General features: G+C 38.8%; 1 protein-coding gene across 1 annotated transcript; it reads left to right on the top strand.

The window, feature by feature from the left end:
- The first annotated feature begins 55 nt into the window (after positions 1–55).
- Positions 56–23,422, top strand: GPI (glucose-6-phosphate isomerase). Its single transcript, XM_062618227.1, has 18 exons — positions 56–290; positions 4,930–5,020; positions 5,522–5,590; positions 8,419–8,538; positions 10,565–10,648; positions 10,742–10,888; positions 12,600–12,671; positions 13,760–13,804; positions 14,656–14,709; positions 15,649–15,709; positions 17,262–17,305; positions 17,531–17,683; positions 18,029–18,158; positions 18,509–18,585; positions 20,089–20,217; positions 20,672–20,747; positions 20,827–20,893; positions 22,397–23,422. The coding sequence occupies exons 1-18, from the start codon at positions 172–174 to the stop codon at positions 22,518–22,520; spliced, it is 1,662 nt and encodes a 553-aa protein (XP_062474211.1). The 5' UTR covers positions 56–171; the 3' UTR covers positions 22,521–23,422.
- The last annotated feature ends 229 nt before the right edge of the window (positions 23,423–23,651 follow it).

The raw sequence follows: 23,651 nt of genomic DNA on the forward strand, positions 1-23,651 counted from the left end.
TGAGGGAATCCCACCGTCAGGGCGGGCGGGGCGGCCGCAGGGGAGGCGGGGCCGGCGGCAGGAGGCCGAGCTCGCCGCTATAAAGGCGGAGGCGGTGAGGATTGCGGTGTTCGCCGTGTTCGCTTCGGGGCGCCTTATTGTTGTCCGCTGTAGCCCTCCCTGGCCGCTAACATGGCGCTTTCCGGCGACCCCCAGTTTAAGAAGCTGGTGGAGTGGCACAAGGCGAACTCGTCCAAGCTCGTCCTGCGGCAGCTGTTCGAGGCCGACAAGGATCGGTTCCAGAAGTTCAGGTGAGGCTGGGCTGCTCCCGCCCGCCCTCCCTCCCTCCCTCCCCCGCGGCTCAGCTAGGTAGCAGTCACACCTGCCCTCCACACCGAGCACCGTCGCCCGCCGGGCCCTCGGGCTGCCGGCACGACGGGCACTTCCGTGTGCGAGGCCCGGGACTGCTTCGGGCTGTGTAGCGCTGCCTCCCTCTGCCTCCCGCGCTCCCTCAGGTGGGCGCTGCCGTAGAGCCAGGGCCTCGCCGCGGGCGGGATGCGCTCTCCCGCCTCAACCGCGTCGGGGCTGGGCGCCTGCTGCGCTCCCTGTTGCATGTGCTGTCCCGGGAGAGGAGTGGGGACCGGCGGGGGAGCGAAGGAGGGAATCGCCGCTCACAGATGTAGCTGCTCTGCTCGCTGCAGCTCCCGCCGGCTTGCGGAGGGGCCAGGGAAAGACGGTCGAACCCGTTCCGGCCGCCCGCAGGCCCATGGCAGGCCGGGCACATGCGCCTGGGGCCTGCAGCTCTCTGCCGGGAGCGCGGCGTGGGCAGCGGGGCGGGTGCGGGCGGGGGAGCGCTGCCCGGCGTCCCCCGAGGAGGGCGGCCGAGCCCGCTTGTCCTTGACTCATCCTTGCAGCAGGGTACGTGCCGGGAAGCACAGCGTCGGGCTGCGGCTTGCACAGCGGCATTGTGGGTCCTCCGTTTCTCAGTCTCTCACACCCGTGTGCTTAGTCATGATAAGCTCCGGGATAAAATCGCATGGAGCCATCCATCCATGTGCCTCTACCTGTCAGGAGTACGGTGATGCTTATTCCTTCTCTGAGATGGGGAAGGAGAGGGCTGGTTAGCAGGTTTAGCCCTCCCTATCCACGTTGCAGCAGATGTATTGCAACACATTATTAACGTGTGAGGAGGAAGTAAGTGTGAGCAGTACGGTAACGTTCAGCAGTTTCATCCTGCACACCAGAGACTGTGTTCAGAAGTTGTGTGTGGCTCCCTTGGAGTATATAACAGCAATTTGTAACGTAATAGCACGTATATGTGTCCCTGACTTAGTTTTAAAGTGAGCATGGGTAATGTAGATAAAGTGAGCTTCTGTTCTCAAACTTGTTGTGAAGACTTGTTATAGTATCAAGCTTTTCAGAACTGTCCTAGATAAAGTGATTTTTCTCCCTTTTGAGCTCATTAGATACTTCTTAAATCATAATTAAACATCATATATGAAGTCCTGCACACTGGCAGATGAACCTTAGAATGTCAGTTGCATTGATGGAAAAGGTACGCTAAATTTTTGGAGTGTTGACTTCATCTGGCTTTTCTAACAGGATTTTCTATACTGTTAAAGAACTGTGTCAGTATTATACACATCTAGCTTTTCTCTATTAGAGCTAGTTCTGGTTGCAGAATTTCCTTGTATCTACTATATTTGAAGAGACTTGAATTTGGTAACATCCTTGGAACATGGGAAAGCTGAAATAAACTAGCTAAATAAATCAAAAGGTAAAATGAAGCACATTCTTACAATGTTCCTTCCTGAATGGCTTAAGTAAGTACTCCTATTGGGGATAGCACTGCATCTTAATCTCACTGGCTGCCACTTTAATCATGAAATACAAAAATACAATTGCAGAACTGGCAGCCTGGTTTGGTTTGACAGATCTGCCTGTATACATCTCACCGATTGCCACTTTGAGCCAGATCAGCAGGATCTGATGGTGGTTAACATGCATTGAAAGCCTGAGCACTCTGGGGGACTGGCCACATGATCCTTTGTGGTTTGCACCTCTCTCTCAATGTGAAATTCATCTTTGTTAGTACATTTCAGTTAGTTCTGTTAGGTATTGTCATAAAAACATTGACTATCTTATCTTCCATTAGAAGGAAAAGAGAAATTTATGCTCACCCATGTAAAAAGTGCTTCCTGATTCTGGAGAAATTAGACTGGTGTGAATAACATAATCTGAGTATTTTATATTTGAGAAACAAGTATCTAGTTAATTTTATTACAAGAACATTACACTTGGTGATTATATCCTACAGAATATAGATGGAAAATTCTCTCTTCCTGTTGTCTTTCTCAGAATTTGTATCTCCTGTTTTCCTGATTGGGAGTGTAGTCAATCCTATAAGGTATACCTTTGGCTTTCTTTGTCACCCAAATGTAAGGTCTGGTAGGAACAGTGGGTATTAATGACATGAAAAACTCCACTATTTTGAAGGGGTTAGAACTGATCTGATGCAGCTGTCATAAAAGACAGTAGATAGTATATACCTGGATGCTGATTAAGTTACTCTCAATGTAAACAGGTAGTGCAGGATATAAAGCACTATTATTATATTCCTGCTAGCTGGCTTGTCCATTATGAAGGATCAAAAAGAGCCCACAGTCTAAATAGAAAATATACTACCAGGGAATCCATGTGTAATAATACATTTAGGGATTGCATACAGCCTTAGTTTGTGTTTAGCTGAGAGATAAAATCATTGAGATGCTGTGGGTGGCCTTTCAGTTAAGGACTGCATCACTTAAATGTGGATGTGGCTTACGTGACAAAGCTCTTGTTCCACCTAGGTAGTGCTACCATTAGTTGCTGCATTGCAGAATGGATAGTGTAGTAGAATGCAACTGAGCTGCAGGGTTTAGGGCTGTTTAAACAAAGGGTGGATCCCTTGGTGTAAAGGTTTAAGATGAGATTATGTTGCATGTCTTGTGCTCCACAGTCTGTGGGAAGTTAGATCTTGCAACAATTGCTTGCTTTTTTGTGTGGAACGACTTGGGATGCCATCTTTCTGCAGTTTCTTCAAATGCATCGTGATTTGAATTCAGCCAGAACTTCATGGGATACTTTGTCTTTTAGCTGTAGTGAGACAGATTTTTATATTCATATAAGTAAAATAAGAATGAATTCTAGAAGTAAGGTATATGTCAGGTAAATATAAAGACAAGATTGTAAGGATTTTGTGTTCATGGAGTAGAATACTGGGAAAGATTATTTTTCTATATTAAACTAGATGAGAATTTTAAGAGCTCTACATCTTTAAATTGAAGTAGTATTACTATAGTAATGGCCTTGAGGTATCATTAATAAAATGTGTTAAAATCTGAGAGCTGCCTGTAAATAAATTATAATTGTCTGACTTGAAGGACGTTTTCTTATGTTTCTTCTGTACTTTACCAATAAATAGCAAATTTTGCTGGTCAGAGTCTTTCTTTTGGCTAGTTGTATTCTAGGTACCCTTGTGCTGGACGGTCAGGGTTTCAGGATTACTGTTTGCAGCCCAGTGAAGAGAACAGTGATTAGCAGTTATGATACTGTTTTTCCTTCTTTGACTTGTGTTCATACCTATAAAAGAAACACTCTTCAAAGAAAGAAACACGCTTCAAAGATAGAAACACTCTTCAAAACACCTTCCTTTCCTTATTTACTGTCTCTTGTATTTTAGGACCAGAAAAAGGGCATACTACTGTGTTTTTCCCTCAAGTTTATGAAGCCACCCAAATGTGTAGGCTTTGCTGATTATTGCTGTTATTACAAGTTCAGCTTCATTCTTCCTTGGCAGAATTTTGCTTGATCTTTCATATTATACCTGTTTGGAATAGCAATTAGGGCATGGTTTGTCCCTGTGAAGTCTCTGGCATACATGATCACTAAAATAACAGTGCATATTTCTGTGTTCAGTGTTGGGAAGGAGAAAGCAGGGGAGCTAGTGAAGAATGTGGAAGCATAGAGAATTGAGAAGCAATTTCCTCTGGCTTCTGCAAGTGGAGCAGAAGGGAGTAAGATACAAAAGGCCTTCTGTGCTTGTATAGGAGGCCTACTGAACTATTTTAAGGACTTGGGATCTCCAGTTCAGAGTAAATGTGTATTTTGGCTGTCAATTAGTGCAAAGAAGAAATGGTCAGAAAACTGTGCTGTAAAGGACTTAGAGAGACTGTACAACTTCTCCCATGGCTACAAAGCTAGTAATACAAATGGGTTCACTTGATTTCCACTGGACTACCATTTCTGTGTTTCATCTCAGCGGTAAACCCAAAAGTGCTTGTGTTTTGAAGTGGTAGGCTATAGCTTTCAGAAGATGATTAGTAAAATAACTTTGAGACTTCCATTGGGTCAGTGAGACTGTACCATGCACAAATAGGAGTTTAATTGTGCATAGTAGTTGACAGAGTGTTTCTGTACATGAAGTTGTATAGGTTTTTAAATCATGCTTGTTCAAGTTACCGTATAAAATAATGACTGTGTAGTCAAGGACCTGTAGAAAGGACCTGTAGAAAGTTTAATTTTTTACCAGCAAAAGAATGTGGTAAGCTTTTTACCTATGATATATTAGGAAAAAAGCTAATTATTGCTAGAGAGTGCTAATGGCATAGTGAAAATAGAACGGGAATGTCCAGCTATTCATTAAATGTACTTTATTGTATTTGAACTTCCATAAGCAGAAAGTGGACACTATAATTTAGCTTATTGAAAACCATAGTCTTCAATTAAAACAGTACACTAGCAAGTCATTTTATGAAACTCATGGGGCAAATCAGTCCCTCAGGTTATCTTTACTAACTTAGTATAATTAGATTCAAATTATTTCATAATCTATAGAGGAGTTATCATAGTCTTGCTTTAAACAGTTTTTCTCCAGGAATTTGCGATTAAAAAACCTGTTTGTTTTGGCAGCCTGACTGTGAATACTGATCATGGGGATATCTTACTGGATTATTCAAAGAACCTTGTTACAGAAGAAGTGATGAAAATGCTGATGGAACTGGTAACTGTTTAAAATGTTGAATTAATAAAACTTCACTTTAGCCTACTGTCTGTATTTACAACCCTTCCCTGGCTACTGGTGCAGCCAAAGGCTTAGACCAGGTAGTGCTTCCTGTTTTAAAAATGTATCCTAGCAAAAATAGCCATAGCAAAATGACTTTTCCTCCTCTTCACTTTAAAGAGAAGATAAAAGCTAGTACAGGAGATCACTGAACTGTATAGTAGTATGACAACATGAAACTGAATTATTAAGATGGATTTATTGCATCTCTGTTATTCAGCACATGTTATTTTGTAACTTCTCAAGGAAATGAACCGCCTGTATAATGCTTGCTTTACAAGAAGAAAAGTTTTAAGGTAGAATCAGGTGGGTCTTTTAATCTAATACTGTAATTTGTTTCACCATCTTCTGGTAAATGTTCATACTTGATGTAGCTGGACCTTCCTAGTGCATGTTGGCTTCGTACGGTTTCTAAGAGGAATCTATTTTTATATTTTCCAGGCTAAGTCAAGGGGTGTGGAAAGTGCCAGAGAGCATATGTTCAGTGGAGAGAAGATCAACTTCACAGAGGTAAGGCTATTTCTGTCCATGGGTCTCCTCTTCAGTTGTGCTTGTATATTACAGATGGTCATGCATCTATGTAGGAAGTCTTGAAAACAACTTAGTCTTTGAAATGCTGAGTGATTGTAATGCTTGCTGCACTACTTAAATGAGAAATTCTTACAGCGCTGACCAAGACAGAAGAAAATGTGTATGGCTACAGCTATTCAATCCTCCCTTCCACACATCTTAATTTTATAGATTCTGGTGGTATTTTTTTTTTATTTTGTCTTATCCTACTTTCTATGAGTTAAGAAAAGTTAGGTCTTGCAGTGGGCATAGAGCAGAGTATTGCATTGCAGGTATCCTTTATATGCTTTTGCCTGATGTTAGTGATCATAAAGCTTAGTAAATTTCCTGCAAAGTTTTAGTGAGGGTTGTGGAAGACTGAGGTTTCTAGAAGACTTTGGGCTGTTGGTGCTACTTATCTTTTTGTATGTTTAACATTAGAGACTATAAAGAATCTTGGGGAAATTAGCTACCTATTTCAGTAAGAGGATGAGTATCTTGCTCTTTTTGTAGATATGAAGGTTGAAATTACATTTACATCTTCACCAAAATATATAGAAAACGAAATATATGTTTTCTTCTGAAATGAAAAATAGGAAAAACTGGAAACTCTTTAGTGTGATTTATTAGTCTACCTTAAAAATTAAAGGCTATTTTGTACATTTGAGGTAAACTCACAGAAATCATTATTTCCTTTGGCTTGGTTATTAACTGATGTAGCTGTTGCACAAGCTGTTGGCTTAAAATAACTCGGCAGTTGGATGTTGTATTGTTTGAGAATGCTCCATGTTTGTAAAAATGCACAGACAGATAAAGCTTCACTGGAGAGATGATTCCTGTTCTTTCTGTGTTAATGCTTTCAATTCGCACTAGCAGTTCTAGCTAGTGAAAAATGGAAGTGGAAAAGAAGGTGATGTCTTAAACCTACCTGGAGAATTGTCACCTCAGATACTTTGTCTCGCTAGCCTCACGTAAAAATTGCTGCAGGGTTAGCACATCTTTGACCGTATATTACGGAGTTACTCTTCATTGTCTACATGAGAACAAATGTAGCAGCTGAAGTCTTCTCAGAAAGATGTAATTTTCACAGAAACCACTTAAACACGTGGTATTAAACCATGTACTTGGCTTCTAATTCTCTGCTTTGCTACTGTCTTGATACATCAATTTTCATGTAGCAGTTACCTGCATGATGAGTCTAGAAACATCTTTTTTGTATTGGCCTGTTTCTCAGAATTAGATTTGGCTTGCTTAATTTTTTCTGTTTGTGTAGAATACCAAATCAGATTGTTTTGGCTCAGGAATAAGAGCATGTGGACAACATGAAATTTGTCTTGAGACATTAAAAACAGGATACTTTCAAACAGCATGACTGAATAAACCTAAAGCAATATGATAGAAGGGAGCTCCTTAATGACAAGAACTGAATTGTCTACTACTCTTGTTCTGTTTTAGAATGTTTTTAGCTATTTGTCTCAAATATTTTAAGACTTGTCTGTATTTGGTGCTGCAGGCATTGGCTGCATGGTATTTGCTTATGTGGAAATTCTTTAAAGTGCATCCAGGTGTGTCATTGCCGGGTGTTTGTCCCAGATGAGTTAAAACTTGCAGCTTGGTAAGGCACAAAGACAGTGCATTGCAGGGTATCTCATCTAACCCCTCATTATGGGGACAGGTTTCTCAGTCCATCTGATATTTAGAAAATACTTCCATTTAACAGTAGACATCAGGTCAAATATGACTGCTTCTCGAAGACAGCACTTCCCTCAAGCTGGTTAGTGAGCAGGATTTATCAAATACCATTCCATGGCTGAGTTGCAGGAAAACCTTCCTCTGTTTGCTACAAATACCAGTGGGTACCCTTTCATAATTAGTAGCTGAAAGAGCTTTTTCATATTCCAAGTCAGACTCAATGATTTTTGAATTAGCATTTGGTATTTAAATCATGACTTGGCAGTTCATATTGTTTGTGTTGTCTTTGTCTCACAATGCCTCTCGCTGTATCAGGGAACAATGAGGTAGAACAGACTAATTTTTAAATTTGTTCATTAGTATTGACTAGCTCCTTCATCCTAGATTCAAGCTGTTCCAGTTCAGGTGAATCACAGGCCAGATTTCGATGCTTTGACTTACGTATAACTAGAGAATTAACATAAAATGGTGCATACTGGCACTTTTTTCCCAACACAACTACCACCAATATAGCTGGTGTGTCAGTATTCAGAGAAAATTTAATTGTGAGCAATGGACAGAATAATAGGGCTACTGTATTCTGTTTTGTCAAATCCATAAGTATGTGTCTCTTCCTATATGAAATATATTACTCGGGGTAATTGAGAAAATGCCAGAGAACTTTGGCTGCTTGTTAGAATTGATTTTCAGTGTTGTCATTGATAAGGATCAACTTCATTCTCGTATACCTGAAGCATGCCAAAGAATTAAGGTCACTGAGTACTGATTATTGGTGAATTCTGACCCTCAGTTATTAATTGCTTTTCAAGGGATCTTGAGCTTTCTTATCAATATAAACAAATAAGCTATTTGTTTACTTTGCATATTGTGTTTTGGTAAGCCCTCTGCAGTGATTCTGTGAAGTGAGAGGGTGATTTAGATAGCTGGTGATGAGTGTGTATTATACACATACATGCACATACTACTGCTTTACTAATTCCAGTGAATCTAAAGAAATTTTAAGCTGTGAAGGTCATACTGCCTCCTTGATGCAGTATCTGAGACCCCTGGGTATGATTAGGAAATAGCTTCATGAATTTTTTCCCTTTTTGTTTCAGAACCGAGCTGTGCTTCATATTGCTCTGAGAAATCGTTCCAATGTGCCAATACTTGTAGATGGGAAGGATGTTGTTCCAGTAGTAAACAAAGTGTTGGACAAAATGAAGCACTTCTGCCAGGTATAAAATACTACCATAGTTTACTTCTCATATAATTATTCTATACCTAGCCCAGTTCTTATGTGTGTTGTGAAGCAGTGATTGTGGGCGGCTTCACATGAGTTACTGTGCCCTTGTTTTGATGTTAGTAACAGTTCTGGCTCAAGCATGGAGTTAGAGCTGGGATTAGTATGATTTGCTCTGTTTTCTCTGTGCCCAGTTTGGGTTTTTCTGGGTTTTGGGATTTTTGTTTGTTTGTTGTTCTTTTTTTTGTTTGTTTTTTGTTTTGCTTTTGAGGGTTTTGGTTGGTTTTTTTTTTGCTTAATAGGCTCTCTAGATCTTGCTGTTTTCACAGTAATCTTGCACTTACTTCAGAAGACTTGAGGCATTTAGTACCATTCAGATATTGCCTTTCTTCTTGCTAATTTTTCAGTTACTTGTCTCTGCCGAGTAGAAACTACTCTATCAATTTTTGTAAAATCAGAGAGGTAGGAGTTGCCCAGTCACTTGCAATTTGATTACACTCTGCTTAAATAGTTTCTTAGACTGTTTTTATGTCAGATTCCATTATGATTCTATTCTGTTACAACTTTAGTGGTGTGAAATTTTTGTTATTCCCTAATTAAATACAGCAGTTAAGCATTATCTTCAAATATCATTAATTGGTTTTGGTTTTTTTTTTGATGCTGTACATTTTTAAAATGTAGGTGTGTTGTCAGATCAGTTAAGGAAATGCTCTGAAGAACTTGGTACTCTAAAGAAGTCAAATTTATGTGATTAATCAGTAAAAGTTCACTGGGTAGTTTTAGTGCATTTTAAACATGGCTCTGAGGAACGAACTTGGTTGATTGAGTCTTATCCAGGTGGTAGTGGCTGGTATTGCTGCCAACTCATACTTGTTAATGTATACAGAATGAGCCTGTACTGTGTTCAGCTCCTAATGAATAAATGCCAAAACCGCATTTATTATTAACTGAGGCTAATTGGTCTGAATTTGGTATTTTCTTCAGATAATGCAAGAACTGAATTGGCTACAGAAATTCAGTGACGTCTTTTCCACTGTATAGTTGTTTTCACTAATTAAGATTTTGGTGGTAAATATCACTTTCCATGCAGATGTATCTCTTCTGTAAAATAAAAGTAACATTAAGCAGGTCATTTGGAAAGATTAACAAAAGATGCTTGTTACAGTCAACTCAAGCAGATGGAATGTTAAAATATGATCTACAGGCTACAGAAATGGTATATATTAAAAATGGATTTTCTTTAAGATTTAACTTAAACATTGGTGGAGGAGAGCAGCTATCAGCATAACCAGGTGATTTGTTGTAGAGGAATTGATTTAGAATGGGGGAATGTATGTTGAAGTGTGCATGATACTAGGAAGATTAATTTTGTGATTGAACAAATTTAATGTGTAGGGTGGTACCTGATGGGCAAAATCCAGTGCAGTTTTTTGATAATTACTTAATGATTGTAATTTTGTTTGTCAGAACTCACAGTAACTATTAAAATGACAACAATAGAGCAGAAACCTGCCCAGAAATAAATCTTAATGTAAACATACATGCATTAGAAAAGCTTTTTGAATATTTGGTTTGCCAGTAAATTGCTATCTGCGTGGCTCTATTCGTTATTTTAATGTTTTCCAGTTTAGTTAGCCAAATTGCTTCTAAAGACACTTAACCCCTTCCGGTTCTGATATTTGTTGCAAATAGTTCAATGCCCAATACTTTTCATTTTTAGCTTTATTTCTTTTGCCTTTGTCAATACTGTAATTGCTATAGCAGCCCCTACAGAGGAGTTTGATACTACAGTGTGCTTTTAAATACGTGCATTAGACTTCTAACCCTTAATGAAGGGTTATGTTGGCTATAACTAAATCTTGAGTTAAGAAGGTAGCTTTGTGTGTAGGCTTTAAAGTCTAGAAGCTTGAAAGTTGTCTTCAGAGACTTTCTGCAGCAGTGCCTGAAACCAGCATTTTCAGTGTTAGAATCACTAACTTTAGGTGTAAAAGAGTCATGGCAATATTCTTTGTTTCTCACAGCGAGTCCGTAGTGGTGAATGGAAAGGCTACACTGGAAAGGCAATCACTGATGTCGTCAATATTGGGATTGGTGGCTCTGACTTGGTAAGATGACTTCTATATATCTTCCGCTTGCAGTTAAGATAAAATGTATGTGTATGCTTGCAGTTAAGATAAAATTTTGTTGCTTCTATCCAGGGCCCTCTGATGGTAACTGAAGCTCTGAAACCATATTCCAAGGGAGGTCCTCGTGTTTGGTTTGTATCCAACATTGATGGTACTCATATAGCCAAAACCCTGGCTGAGCTTAAGCCAGACACTACGCTCTTCATCATTGCGTCAAAGGTATGTCTCTTACAAGCACTGGAGTATGCCTTTCTGTAACTGTAAAGGATTCAGTCAGAACAGAAATGTGTACACAGGAAGATCTAGATCAGGGACTATTTCTAAACAGGTCTGTTGTGATTCATCCTGAAGTTGCAGTGCAGTCTTGTGTTGCTACTGAAATACTTGTGAATCCAGAAGTCAAGTGCTGAAAATTACTTATCCTACAAGAGAGACTATAAACAGTTTTGTATTGTCTAGAAACATGTGTTTCTCAGTCAACACAAGTTTTCAGCTTTATTCACAATGCTTTATTTTACTGTGTGGAGTGTCAGATCCTGTGTGGTTATTTTTTTGAATTCAGGATTTTTTGCCTTATTCCTTACTCTTAAGGTTACTTCTGGTTCTTTTTCTTAAGTGCAGTGTAACTTCTTAACAGTGTTCTGGTTCTGCATTAATGTTTTTTGCATTAATTGTATGCAGTTTGGAAATCTTCATTCTGTTTTAGGGTAGTAACAGTATGTCTACACCTAAATAAATGAGCCCTTGAGCACTATATATATAATAATCTTCTTTGTTTACAAAGTGGCAAAGATGCCACTTATTTCTGAATACAGACTACAGGCCTTCAAGTCTTGCTTTGCTATTAACTATTCTATAAACACAAGTGCTCTGCCATCTTGCATTGAGGAATGCTTCTGTCAGCAGAGGAAACTTATGAAGACTCACAGTTATGTAACTTGGGTTGCCTACATTTGTAACGCACAGTAGAACCTTTTTGCTGTTGAAGACAATCTGTAACAAATGAGTGTGTGTAATACTGGCCATGCTCTACTGTGGTGCTCATTATCTTATTTTTGCAATACTGCAGCCAAGCAACAACTTATGGAATAATAAAGAAACTTCACAAACTAATGCGCATGGCCACTTTGAATAATTGAGATGAACAACCACGGTTCAAAGGTTTAGAAGACTGCCAAATTGAAAGAGTAACACTTCTATTTCTGTTTGCCAAACTGTAGTTAGATAATTGGATATATTTGGAAGCGAATGAATGGCACTTTTTTGTTTCCCATAAAAGGCTTGTGTTTCATAATGAAATACTTCTGAGATGGATGAGAGTAAGTTCAGTCTGGTGTTCACCCTTACAGCTAAATTTTGATGGGTGAGTAAATCAGAATGGTTGTAGATATTTGCAAAACTGCATGACTGAACTTCTGTGCACACTTCATGAAGCAACAAAATGTTTTCCTCTAATCAGCAAAACAAAATTAAATGCAGGAGTCTTGGGAGAAATGAGTGCTCCTACATGAAAAAGTAGAAATTGAAGAACAAGATAACAATCAATCTAGGTTATCCTGTTTTGATGCTTAATTAGTTCCTTTTTAGTTGAATGGTAAAACTTTGCATTTAGTGAAAGACTAGATAATTTAGTCTCAAAGTTTTGCATAGCAGTTTGGGATAGGGAAGATAGGAAATGGGGAATAACAACTATTCTGATTTCAGATATATGTTAGTTTAAAACTAGATAGGCACATGTCACAGCCTGGCAAAATGGCACATTTTGGACTGATAAGCTTGCTTTTTTGCTGAAATGTGACAGCAGGTATCTATTATGAATATCTACAGTTGCTCTGCTCTGATTATTGGAACATACAATGTTTTAGTAGCCTGAACTGTTCTCAGTTTTAAGTACAGTGTTTTACATACTTCTTTGTTTCCTGATGGGCAGACTTTCACCACCCAAGAAACTATCACCAATGCAGAAACAGCCAAAGAGTGGTTCTTACATGCTGCTAATGATGTAAGTCTAATACGTTTAGGTTGCATAATGGAATGCAATAGCTTTTTCTTGTGCAGTTTCTCCCTGGTCATCCTGTGTTCTTTGGAGCAGAGCCAATAGCTGCCCAGACATAAGATGTATAGCTCAGCAAATACTGTATGTGTGTATATATATAATATATATAATATAAAATTTAATATATATAATGTCAGTGTTTCATGGTTAGTGACAGACTGTATATCTGATCAAAGTGAAGATTAGTTTTTCATTATAAATGGTTGTTGTGCATTGTTCCCCCAAATCCTGCCTGTTAAGTAATAGTGTTGCATTCGGCTCAGAGCTGGCTAATAATTTAGTGGAACCACTGATAACGAGAAGCCAAGAATATGGCGTCTGTGTGGCATTGCCTTCCAATTCTTGGCAAATATTTAAAAAGTTGAAATGAAGTTAACAGTTGGAGTGATATACTGACATTTCAGTGGCAGATGGCTGTGCTATGAATAGAAACCTTGTGTCTGGTTGATTCTCTGCTGTTTCTAACTGTTAAGAGAAAAAAGGAGAGTGTGCCTGCTCAGGTAATCAAGATGGTCTTCAACATGTTCAGTCAGGGTAGCTGTACATAGTTTGAAAGCTGGGCTTCAAAACTCTATACTACACTACTACTGCAGACAATTCATCTTTGTCTACCCCAATACTTAATGAAAGACCAAAGTCTAAATTTGGAGCTTGAGATTTATCAGTAATATCACTTGTCTTGACCTTTTGACCCTAGTTGGAAGGGTAGTGCATGTACAACAAACTCCATGTGCTCCTAAGTGGTGGTAGTGATGTTCCAGACTGATAACATACTCTTAAGGAAACGGTGTGCTGTTCTAATTAGTGACTGCTTCCAGAGGGCTTCGTCAGAATGTTATCAGAATGTTATCTTCAGGCAGGTATGCTGCCAAATCCCACACTGAATGTGAATAAGAAAGTCAATATAATGCAAAAATTATTTGCACTTTTTGATAGTCAACAGCATTTTGTTTAAATGGTAGCAGATCAGCTTTATGAATGGAACTCAAAATAATTAGCATTCTAGATCTAACACTGTGTGTGTTTTTGTCAAGCCTTCAGCTGTGGCCAAGCATTTTGTTGCCTTGTCTACCAATGCTGTAAGTATAACAAATTTTTTTTTCTATGTACCTTTAAGATGGCCTCATTTTAAAATCCAATAAGGAAGCCTACCTTTTAAGACACCATTACTTGAATACCAAAAGTTAGCCTTCCTCCTGAAGGAAGCATAATTTTTTGTTCTGTTAAAAAAGTGCAGCACTTCTAGGGTAATGAACTCTTATCAGGACTGGACCTTTTTTGTAGACTTGTGCTTTTTCTGCTAGAGTTTTAAGTCTGAAGTCAGATCTCTTATACTTGAAATGACTGTCCTGTTATTAATGTTACCTGTAATTGCTTACATTTGTATGAACGCAGTTATGTAAATATTACTCTCCTAGACTTCTCAAGTGCTGAAGTGATGCAGGTAGTTTGTGTGAACAATTTGTAGCATATGATGAGCATAATGTACCTTGATGTGGTGTTTCATGCAAAAGGATAAAGTAAAAAGACCAAAAGCTATTAGGCTGTGCAGTAACTGAAAGGCTGTCACTGTGGTGTGAAATTCCTTTCTTCCATTCTGGTTCTGTTAAATGTAAACTGAATGTCAGTTCAACTCCTAACTGTTGCCATTTTGATTAGAAAATGTGTATGTCCCCAATTTTTATTTGAGATTGCTGAAGAGTGATAGTGATCTCTGAAAGGGGAAGGTACACTTCTTTTCTGATGGATGCTTTGTATTTTTCAAATCAAGGATGTAATTGGGAAATTGCGTATTTAATAGGTATCCAACTTATGGGTTTTATTTGCTAGTTGTAAAGCTTTTAAAGATTGTGGTTTTATGTACAGTGTTCTTAATCTTTGTTGTTGTTGTTGGGTTTGTTTATTTATTTATTTACTTTTTTTATTCTAGCCTAAAGTTAAAGGCTTTGGAATTGACCCAGAGAACATGTTTGAGTTTTGGGATGTAAGTAAATGTCTAATGTTGTGTAGTAGATGTTAACTGTTAGAATAATCTAACTTGCTTCAGAAAATGCTAACTAATGTCAGGAAACTGCCAAAACACTGAAATTATAGTAGTTGTACTCTGTACTGAAACATCTGCAACTTGCAGCTAAACTGAGTACCTGCCAGCAAGCAAAACAGACTTGTCTCTTGCCCATTCCATTAAAATCCTGTAGTCAAAGGTCTGAAGAGAAGTCTTCTGTATTCTTGGCTATCTAATCAGCTGTTGGGTAACAGGAGATACAAGTCTTAGGTTATTCCTCTGTGTAAGTAGTTATTATAAGCTGTGACATTTGATTGTGGGGGTCTACTGTATATAATCTAGGCTTGTAAATGTCAAACATCAGAAATGGGAGACTAATTTGATATTTTGTAGCAGATGCATATTTTTAAGTATATTGCCCTTGTCTTGGCCCTTATACTTAATTAGAAACAGGTTGGTTTATGCCTCATTGACTATGTACCTGACAAACTAGATTTCTAAAACTTCTGTTTAAAAATGTGTGTAGAGCCTTACCTTTTCCTAGGTAGTGTCAAAATCCTGCTGAAGCAGACTTTACCTGTAGAGGGGTGACATTAGGAAAGCAGTTAATACAAGGTGAAATTTTAGTATTAGGAAGTGAATTGGAATAATCAAGGGATCTTCAATAGATGTGACTCAAATTGGATGAGTAGGATAAATTTAAAGTCCAAAAAATTGCATATGTAAGGATTCATTAGGGAGCTATTGTGAAGTGTAGGTTCCCTTGACCATACCATATAATATGCAGTGAATTATCACCAGAAATGCTGTTTTTGCTGAAAATAGTCTAAGCACACACTGCTGTTCCCTCATAGCTTGAGAAAGTTTGAATTTAAAAGCCTTGCACTTCTCCTGTCTAAACCGGTCTCTCGTTTTCAGTGGGTCGGTGGCCGCTATTCTCTGTGGTCTGCCATTGGTCTCTCCATTGCCCTGCATATTGGTAGGTATTCTTATGATGGTTTTTGCTTCAGAAATATAACTATAGAATACATTAATGATAGTGTCTTGTGGATCAGATTTGATGCAAATATTATTTTACCCAACCTACTCTGAGTGGTTGGCTGTATGAAGAAAATCCAATGCAATGGCAATGTTGAGATTTTTACTACTGTAAATGCAGTTTTGGAAGTTATCCATACTTAAGTACAAATGGACAAATTGCATCTCCTGAGTCACTTGGGTAGCCAAAACTGCCTGTTACATGTAAAGCCATGTCAGTGTTGAAAATCAGACCTTGCAACTGATGTTCCTAAACTATTTGAGTAGTTTCTGTAAGTACATGCATACTAAACATCAAAGCTCTGTCTCCAGTTCTGCATATGAGCTCTGTTTATCGTTGTTAACTGGCTTCTCCCATTACTTTCTTTTGTCCCCAGTACTCGTTCTTCTAGGCTATAGGGCCTGATGATACAGGAGTGCTGTTTCTGTCTGCAGTTGATCATGGAGCAGACCCTTGAAACAAATTCCCACCTACTAGTATTGTAGCATAGGCATTTCTGATCCAGATCTCAAATATAGGGGGAGAGCAAAGATAATATGAAAGAGCTCAAAGAACTCTGCTGTTGGATGGTGAGCAGGTTGTTTAGCAGCCTTGCGTTTTTCCTCATCAGTTCTTTCAGATACCTAAAAGTCTGAAGCCATGTCATGTATTTCTCTAGATAAAAGCCAGAATTACCTTAAAAAAAAACATTGGTTTTGGTGGCTTTGGAATTACATGATTAGGAGTTGTCATGTGTAGAAAAACTTTCAGAACAGCAAAATAAACTTCATTCAGGCACTTACTGTTTTGTCTGTAATAAACTGTTCATCTCTGCTGTCAGACAGATTTGGTGCTGATGGCTGACAAGCCAGTCTGTTGGCACTTCTTACTCTTAAATCCTTCATCTCCCAAAGCTGGCTTCTGACCATAGGTAGAGCTGCTGCTTTGATTGCTAAGCACTTCATCTCCATATGAAAATCAGGATACCTGGCTTTGCAGGAAAGGGTGGTGTTAAACTGCTTATTAGTGGAAATCAATATTGATTTAAATACACTAATTAAGAAGGGTAACCTTTTTTTGAGAAAACCATATTCTTTTTTCCTCAGACCAACACTGAAATCCCTGCTGTACTAGCCTTGCCCTCTTTTTCGGGGGAGTACATGTCTTTCCCACTGTGGCTGTGAAGTTAAGTGTTCAAACTTGCTGAAGACTGTGTAGCCTTTAATACATGGCTCTGTTTTCCTTCTACTTGTCCATTCTGTCTGAATGGGGATTTTAGGCAAAGGTTTTTGAAGTATGCTTCATGAAGTTGGGACTTGCTCTGAAGCTTCAGTCATAACAGCATATGGAATTACAGGATGCAGATTTCAGAAGTCAAAGTGCAGCCTTAAACTCCAGTAATAGTTGGGAGCCTTGCTGCACACAAGGAATTTTAACTGGTTTACAATTTTCTCTACAAGGAAAATAAAGTTTGAGTTGTAGTAGTAAATTCAAACTGACTTTTTCCATTTAGGGTTTGACAACTTTGAGAGCCTGCTTTCAGGAGCCCACTGGATGGTGAGTATGTGATGCCTATTTCAGATGTTTCTCTTAAGAGATGTTAGTAAGATAACTGAAGGCAGGTTGGTTTCTGAAATTCAGCTTCTTCTGTCCTCTCAATGCCTTTAAAATGTCTGTGCTTGGGGAGTTCTCCCTGGATCAGAAAACAATAAAAATAATTTCAGAGTTGTGGGGAATGACAGTTGCTTTATCAAAAGTGTAATTTTCCTTTGTGTCACATAGGATAATCACTTCCACACGGCTCCGCTGGAGAAAAACATGCCTGTTCTGTTGGCCATGCTGGGGATCTGGTATATAAACTGCTATGGATGTGAAACCCATGCCCTTCTGCCCTATGACCAATACATGCACCGCTTTGCTGCCTACTTCCAGCAGGTAAGGCTCAGACAGAGTAAGTTTCAAGAAGCAAGTATGTAGATGTGCTTCCATCCTGGTTCTAGAGCCTGAATGCATGTTTCTAGGTTAAAATTGGAATCACTATGTTAGCAAGGGCTTAAGGAAGACTGGTGCCATGATTTGGTACAGGCTTATTTACTCAGTTAACTTAGATTTTACCCCCCCCCATCCAATATCTTGATGTCCATTAAGCAGCTCTATTCCTGATTTTTACAAAGTATCCATAAATAGTCAACACTTACTGTAATTGAAGCATGTATGGAAACTTGTTCTGATACTGTGTGGTTCTGCAAGAATGGTAATACAGCCCTTCCCTTCTTTTAGGGTGATATGGAATCTAATGGCAAATACATTACCAAGAAAGGCTCTCGAGTGGATTACAATACTGGCCCTATTGTGTGGGGAGAGCCTGGCACCAATGGGCAGCATGCTTTTTACCAGCTCATTCATCAAGGTAAAATAAAACTATTCACTACCTTAGTTTAGAATTCAATTCTGAATAACTACAAAGCTGGAAGAGTCTGCAGGTTTTACACTGTTTCAAAGGTTGGACTCTTATATTCCTTAGCATCACATTGCTATGGTGTTATTCATTAGTGGCTTTAGATGCAGGTTTTCACCCTACAATAAGGATGGTGAACTAAAGATAAAGCTACAAAAGCTGTACTGTCACTTCCCCCTGCTGTTAATCAAAAAGCTTTGTTTAAAAAGCTTTTTACATGGCTGAGTCTTAGCTGTGAGAGTTGATTTTTTTTTTTCTAAGTCATTCATGTTGCAGGGTTATTAATGTGCCTTTTCTTACAGGAACTCGCATGATTCCTTGCGACTTCCTGATCCCAGTCCAGACCCAGCATCCAATCAGAAATGGCTTGCATCACAAGGTAATAAGTTTTTTGTCAGGGCACCCGTATTACTGTAGCTGAAGGCACTGGAGCTTAGTTATTGCAGTGTGCAAGATTTCTAAATGTCTTTTTGAAACTCTACACATATGCTCTGTGAACTTTCATAATAGGGTTGAAAAGATCTTAATTATAATTACATGTTTTATGTAATAGAGTTGTAGTTTTGTTTTTGAAACTGCAGCCACAGTTCTTGAGGCAGATCAGTGGTGTGGTCTGATGGCCTAAGGAGGCTGGAAAGAGTTGACCAATTAAGTATTTGGAGAGAAAACTCCTTGTAGGAATTTTTTAGTGTGAGGTGTCCCTGCCCGTGGCAGAGGGGCTGGAACTTGATGATCTTAAGGTCCTCTCCAACCCTAACTATTCTATGATTCCAGTTGTAAGGAATGGAATTCTTGCAGAGTAGAAGTAAATTCTCAGGAGGTGATGCAGCAGCATCTCTGAGGAGGTTTTCAGATCTTGTTTCAGGACAGAATTTAGTGAGTATATTAACATAGCTAGGGTGAAAGCCTTCTAGATACAGATATTTTTTTAACAAGCCCAATTTTAGTTTACTGTATCATGCAACTGAACATTTGCAGTGAACTGCTGAACAATTTTAAGTTTTGTAGGTGGAAACATGTCCAGGTCTACTACTGAGTGCATGCTTCAGAAAAAGCATGTTTCCTCGCTAAATTTCAATCTTTTCATGATGTCAGAATTCAAATTCTATAAAACTCTGTTATTGTACTTCTTGTCAAGCAATACCAAGTCCAGGCAAAAGTTTTAGAAAAACATAGCTTTGCAAAAGAAGGGGAGAAAAGGTTTAATTCAACTGTAGATATAGTGTTTATGCTCAATGTAATGAGTACAATGAAAGTGCATATGAATTTGCATGCTAACATTAGGCAAGGAATAGGAGACTAAAATCTTAATCGGTAGGGATTGGTATATGGTATGCTGTGGTGGTTTTCCTTCATACAGAGTAAGTATGTCTTAGCTGGTTTCCTTTGACTAATTGTTGCACCTGGCATTCGATGCATATTACAGAATCCCTGCTTGGAAGGGACCTCAATGATCATCTGGTCCAATGCTGATAAAGCATGATCTAGATTAATGACTCAGCACCCTACCCAGCTGAATCTACAGCCATGGTGTAGCATGTGACAAAGTATAGACTATGCTGGGTGAAAGAGCTGTGTGAAATCATGGCTCCTTTTTTCTCACCGTTTGTCAGTCTCATTAGGGGCAGGACTCTGCAAAACACTCCTGGTTGTCTATGGATACATGCACTGTTAAGACAGTAATCAAGTCACCTGGCACTCCAAGGTAAAAAAGCAATAGCAGGCATTATGCAGTTATAAGTATTGCACATCTTGCTGCTATAGGGTTAAAAACAAGTGCTGTAACTATAATCAAGGTCTTGGTCTAGGTTCAAGCCCTAGATATCTTTTTCCAGCTAAGGAAATGGTAGCTTGAGTTGATGTTTTTATTTCTACTTGTTAGATCCTTTTGGCCAACTTCCTTGCTCAGACTGAAGCCTTGATGAAAGGAAAGACTGCTGATGAAGCTCGTAAGGAACTTCAAGCAGCAGGACTGAGTGGAGATGCTCTGGAGAAGCTCCTTCCCCATAAGGTAACCAGGCTTTGGCATTTGACAACTTTCCTCTGACTAGCTGCTGTGGTGGTGAGGGCGCTCTGGGGGGTCTGATGCTCTATGGAGTTTGCTAATGGGGCAGTGCCCTCCGGTGGCTGTCAAGTGCTACTGTCTTGACAGCTGTGAAGTTTGAGTTGAAGTTTGTCAGAAAAGATCTAATCATTGGCTGTAGGATAATGACTTGTATTTTACTTCCTGTAGACCATAGTAGTCAGTAATAGTGCTTGGAGATAACATTTTGGCATTGTTTTTAATAAAACATGAAAATGATACAATTTTATGATTGAAACTGTTAGCCTTTAAAGCTTTCAGGATTTTGTTTTTGCTGCTAATACAGTTGGTGCCATGTGGGCTGTAAGGAAAATACAAAGTTGAAGTTTCTGATATAAGTTATAGAAAATAGTAGCTAACAATGTAATTCTTGTTTTGAAAGGTCTTTGAGGGAAATCGACCAACCAATTCAATCATGTTTACAAAACTCAACCCATTCACTCTGGGAGCCATCATTGGTAAGTAAATAGATCCTTCTGTGAATGCTTATTAAGACTTTCTGGTAAAATTAATTGATAAATCTTTTTCTGCTTATAGCCATGTATGAGCACAAGATATTTGTTCAAGGAATTATCTGGGATATTAACAGTTACGACCAGTGGGGGTAAGTATCCTTGATATGTTTCTTGTACTGTGGTATTCCTTAATCTGTCATGACTTGGAGAAAAGACAATTAAAAGTAAATGTTTTACTGATTATGAAAGTTTTTAAATTAAACAAATTTGCAGTGGATAAGTCACCATGTATCCTTGGTCAGCCATTCATAATCATTTTGTAGATACAACTTTAACTAAGGACCTTTTTTTTCTTTGATTAAGAAAATACTATGAATGCAGAAAAGAGGCAGTAATAATGAGTAAAATAGCCAAGCAAGCAGAACACATGCTCTGAGAATTGGAAAGGGAAAATAATTTCCCTTATAGAACGAAAAAAAAAGAATTGCTTCTAGAAACATTTAGTAAGCAGTTTGAATGGCATCTGTTAAGTAAAAGACTCACTGCCTCTTAATTCTCCTATACTGGAGATAAAAGACTGTTCTTGGCAGATGTCTTCATATACAGGAACCCTAGGTCAGACTGCACCTGTGGCCAAGGTTCATGGTAGAGTTCCATGTGGAGAGCAGCAGATTTATGAGGAGTTTGTCAGTCTTAAAAATAGAAGACATAATCAGGAGCTAATCAGATTGTTTTTAATCTGTAACAGTGTAAACTGTACAACATACTGCATGAACACTTGGCAGGAGAAAGGGATTGGGAAATGAGATTTTTCAGGTGGAACCTAGTTTTATGCTGTTGGGGTATTTTGAAGAGCAAGTTTGTTCTGCAGGCCTAGAATAGCTGTTTACACTAAGCTGTCTTAAAGGCTGAAGGATTGCTTTTTGTATATATTTTTAGAGCTATGCTACCATAGCAAGTTCTTTAACTAAAACATTGCAGTAGAAAGTGTAAATGAAAGACTGACTAATAAAAGCTGATGTCTATAGACATCTATAGCTGATGCTACAAACTGAGATCAGGTGTGGGATAGGAGTAACTACAGCTTTTACTATAACACATCGAAATCCAGAATGGCATCCAAAACTATGCAATGTGGGGAAACTGTAGAACCAGCATAGTTTCTTGCAGCTGTTTGAATATCCTAGGTCCTTAGTCTTTGTGGCTGTAACTGTTGGACAGCATGCTGTAAGTTGGGGAAGGCTTCTAGGCCTGCAACTCAGCTGTTGTTTATTGTCTTGGTGCTGCAAATGAGTGTTTTGAGTGATGACAGGTTCAACAGTGAACAGTAGGAAGCTGAATGCATTCTGCATTGAGGCAGGCTGCATAACGCAACTGAGTACTGAAGGGGAAAAGACTGCTTAACTCTTACAGGAGAACTCTCTCTTCAGACATCCTGTAATTTGAGAGCTGTCTGTTCAGCTAAGCAGCTGTGAGAACTCCAGCTGTTCATGAATGGCACCCAGTTGAATAGTATTAAGTTTGATCACAGTGTTCACTCTCAAGTTACTTTCTGCTGGCACCTATTTTTAATGTCAATATCTTACAGTAAACACTGCAGGCTGTTAGCACTAATGATGATGTTCTTTCTTCTTCTGTTTTTGTAAATGCAGAGTTGAGCTTGGAAAACAACTTGCCAAGAAAATTGAACCTGAACTGGAGTCAGATGCTCCTGTGACATCTCATGATAGCTCAACAAATGGGCTCATCAATTTCATCAAAAAACACAGAGCCTGAAATGAAAGATTTGGAGGGGATCGACAATCTAGCCACCAAACACCCAGATCTGTTGTAGTTGTGCTTTTTTAGCCACTTTTAACAAAAATCGCACTTTACAGATGTAGTGTTACTTGTTGCAGTTAATCTTGTTGCGTCAAATATTACAAATGAAAACTAGTTTTGTGAAACCTAGAGATGGTATAGTTGCTTACTATTATTGTGGCTGTTATTCTGTAAAGTGCAGCTGATAATGTTCCCCAGTTCTTATCCCTCACTTCCTTAAAGATGATCACATACTGATAATGGAAAATAAAAGGTATGATGGATGAGTAAACCTTCTTCACTCTATTTTTAAAGTGCAGACCTAGTAACATGTGCTTCACTGTGTAAAGTTCTCTGAAGCCAAGTAACTCCTGTATCTTTGGACTAATTCTTCTGTGAGCTGGAAACTAGAATGTGTAACAGCTGTAGATTGTTCAGGTTGCATCATTTGATGCATGTGAGCAAGATAAAGACTGTTATCCAATGCTACTGTGAAAAAGAAAGCGCTCTAATCTTTGTAAAAGATCTCCTGATTTTTCTGTATGCTGTGGCACCCTATGTGTACAGCTGTCCAAAAAAAGAAAGCTCCTGGAGTGCCAGTGATAACCAAATTTTCCAAACAGTGTTCAAGAGTTTGATGGTAAAACTTGATCACTTGCAGAAGAAATGATTTTTTGGTGTCCTCCAGAGGCAGTTTCTCTCACTCTTCTGAAATCAGCATCACTGTTCCAACAACTTAAAAAATTACTTTGTGAACAACGTGCTTATACCCTCTTTTCTCTACCACTGTTAATTCACCTTTGCTAGCAGACTGGCATGCTGTGACTATTGTTCTGTAACACCTTTAATAAAGGTAAGACAAAGCATTGAAAGGAAAATGAATAGTAACTGTGGTTCTCCTACCCTGAACTCTTTGTAACAGATGCTACTCTGGCTACAAGGTCTGAGCTTGTGCCTCTTAATGCATGTCTTTATAGCACAGATTCATTGACAAATCTTGCAGATGTGGCACACTAACAACTCTACCTGCATAAATTTGAGTTGCTGAACTCAGAATATTGTGCTTTAGTTGCTTAGGTTTTACTCAACTACATAAAGCAATTTTCC

Source organism: Pezoporus occidentalis, unplaced genomic scaffold, assembly GCF_034315485.1.
Source record: "Pezoporus occidentalis ecotype Australia unplaced genomic scaffold, CSIRO_AGI_Poc_V1 ctg20, whole genome shotgun sequence".
Lineage (NCBI taxonomy): Eukaryota > Metazoa > Chordata > Aves > Psittaciformes > Psittacidae > Pezoporus > Pezoporus occidentalis.

Excerpts from the sequence above, each read along its gene's own strand:
- GPI (XM_062618227.1), top strand. The coding sequence starts at position 172 with ATGGCGCTTTCCGGCGACCCCCAGTTTAAGAAGCTGGTGGAGTGGCAC. Across the intron at positions 10,649-10,741 it reads GGATTGGTGGCTCTGACTTG|GGCCCTCTGATGGTAACTGA; the intron begins GTAAGATGACTT and ends GCTTCTATCCAG. Across the intron at positions 15,710-17,261 it reads CTCCATTGCCCTGCATATTG|GGTTTGACAACTTTGAGAGC; the intron begins GTAGGTATTCTT and ends TTTTCCATTTAG.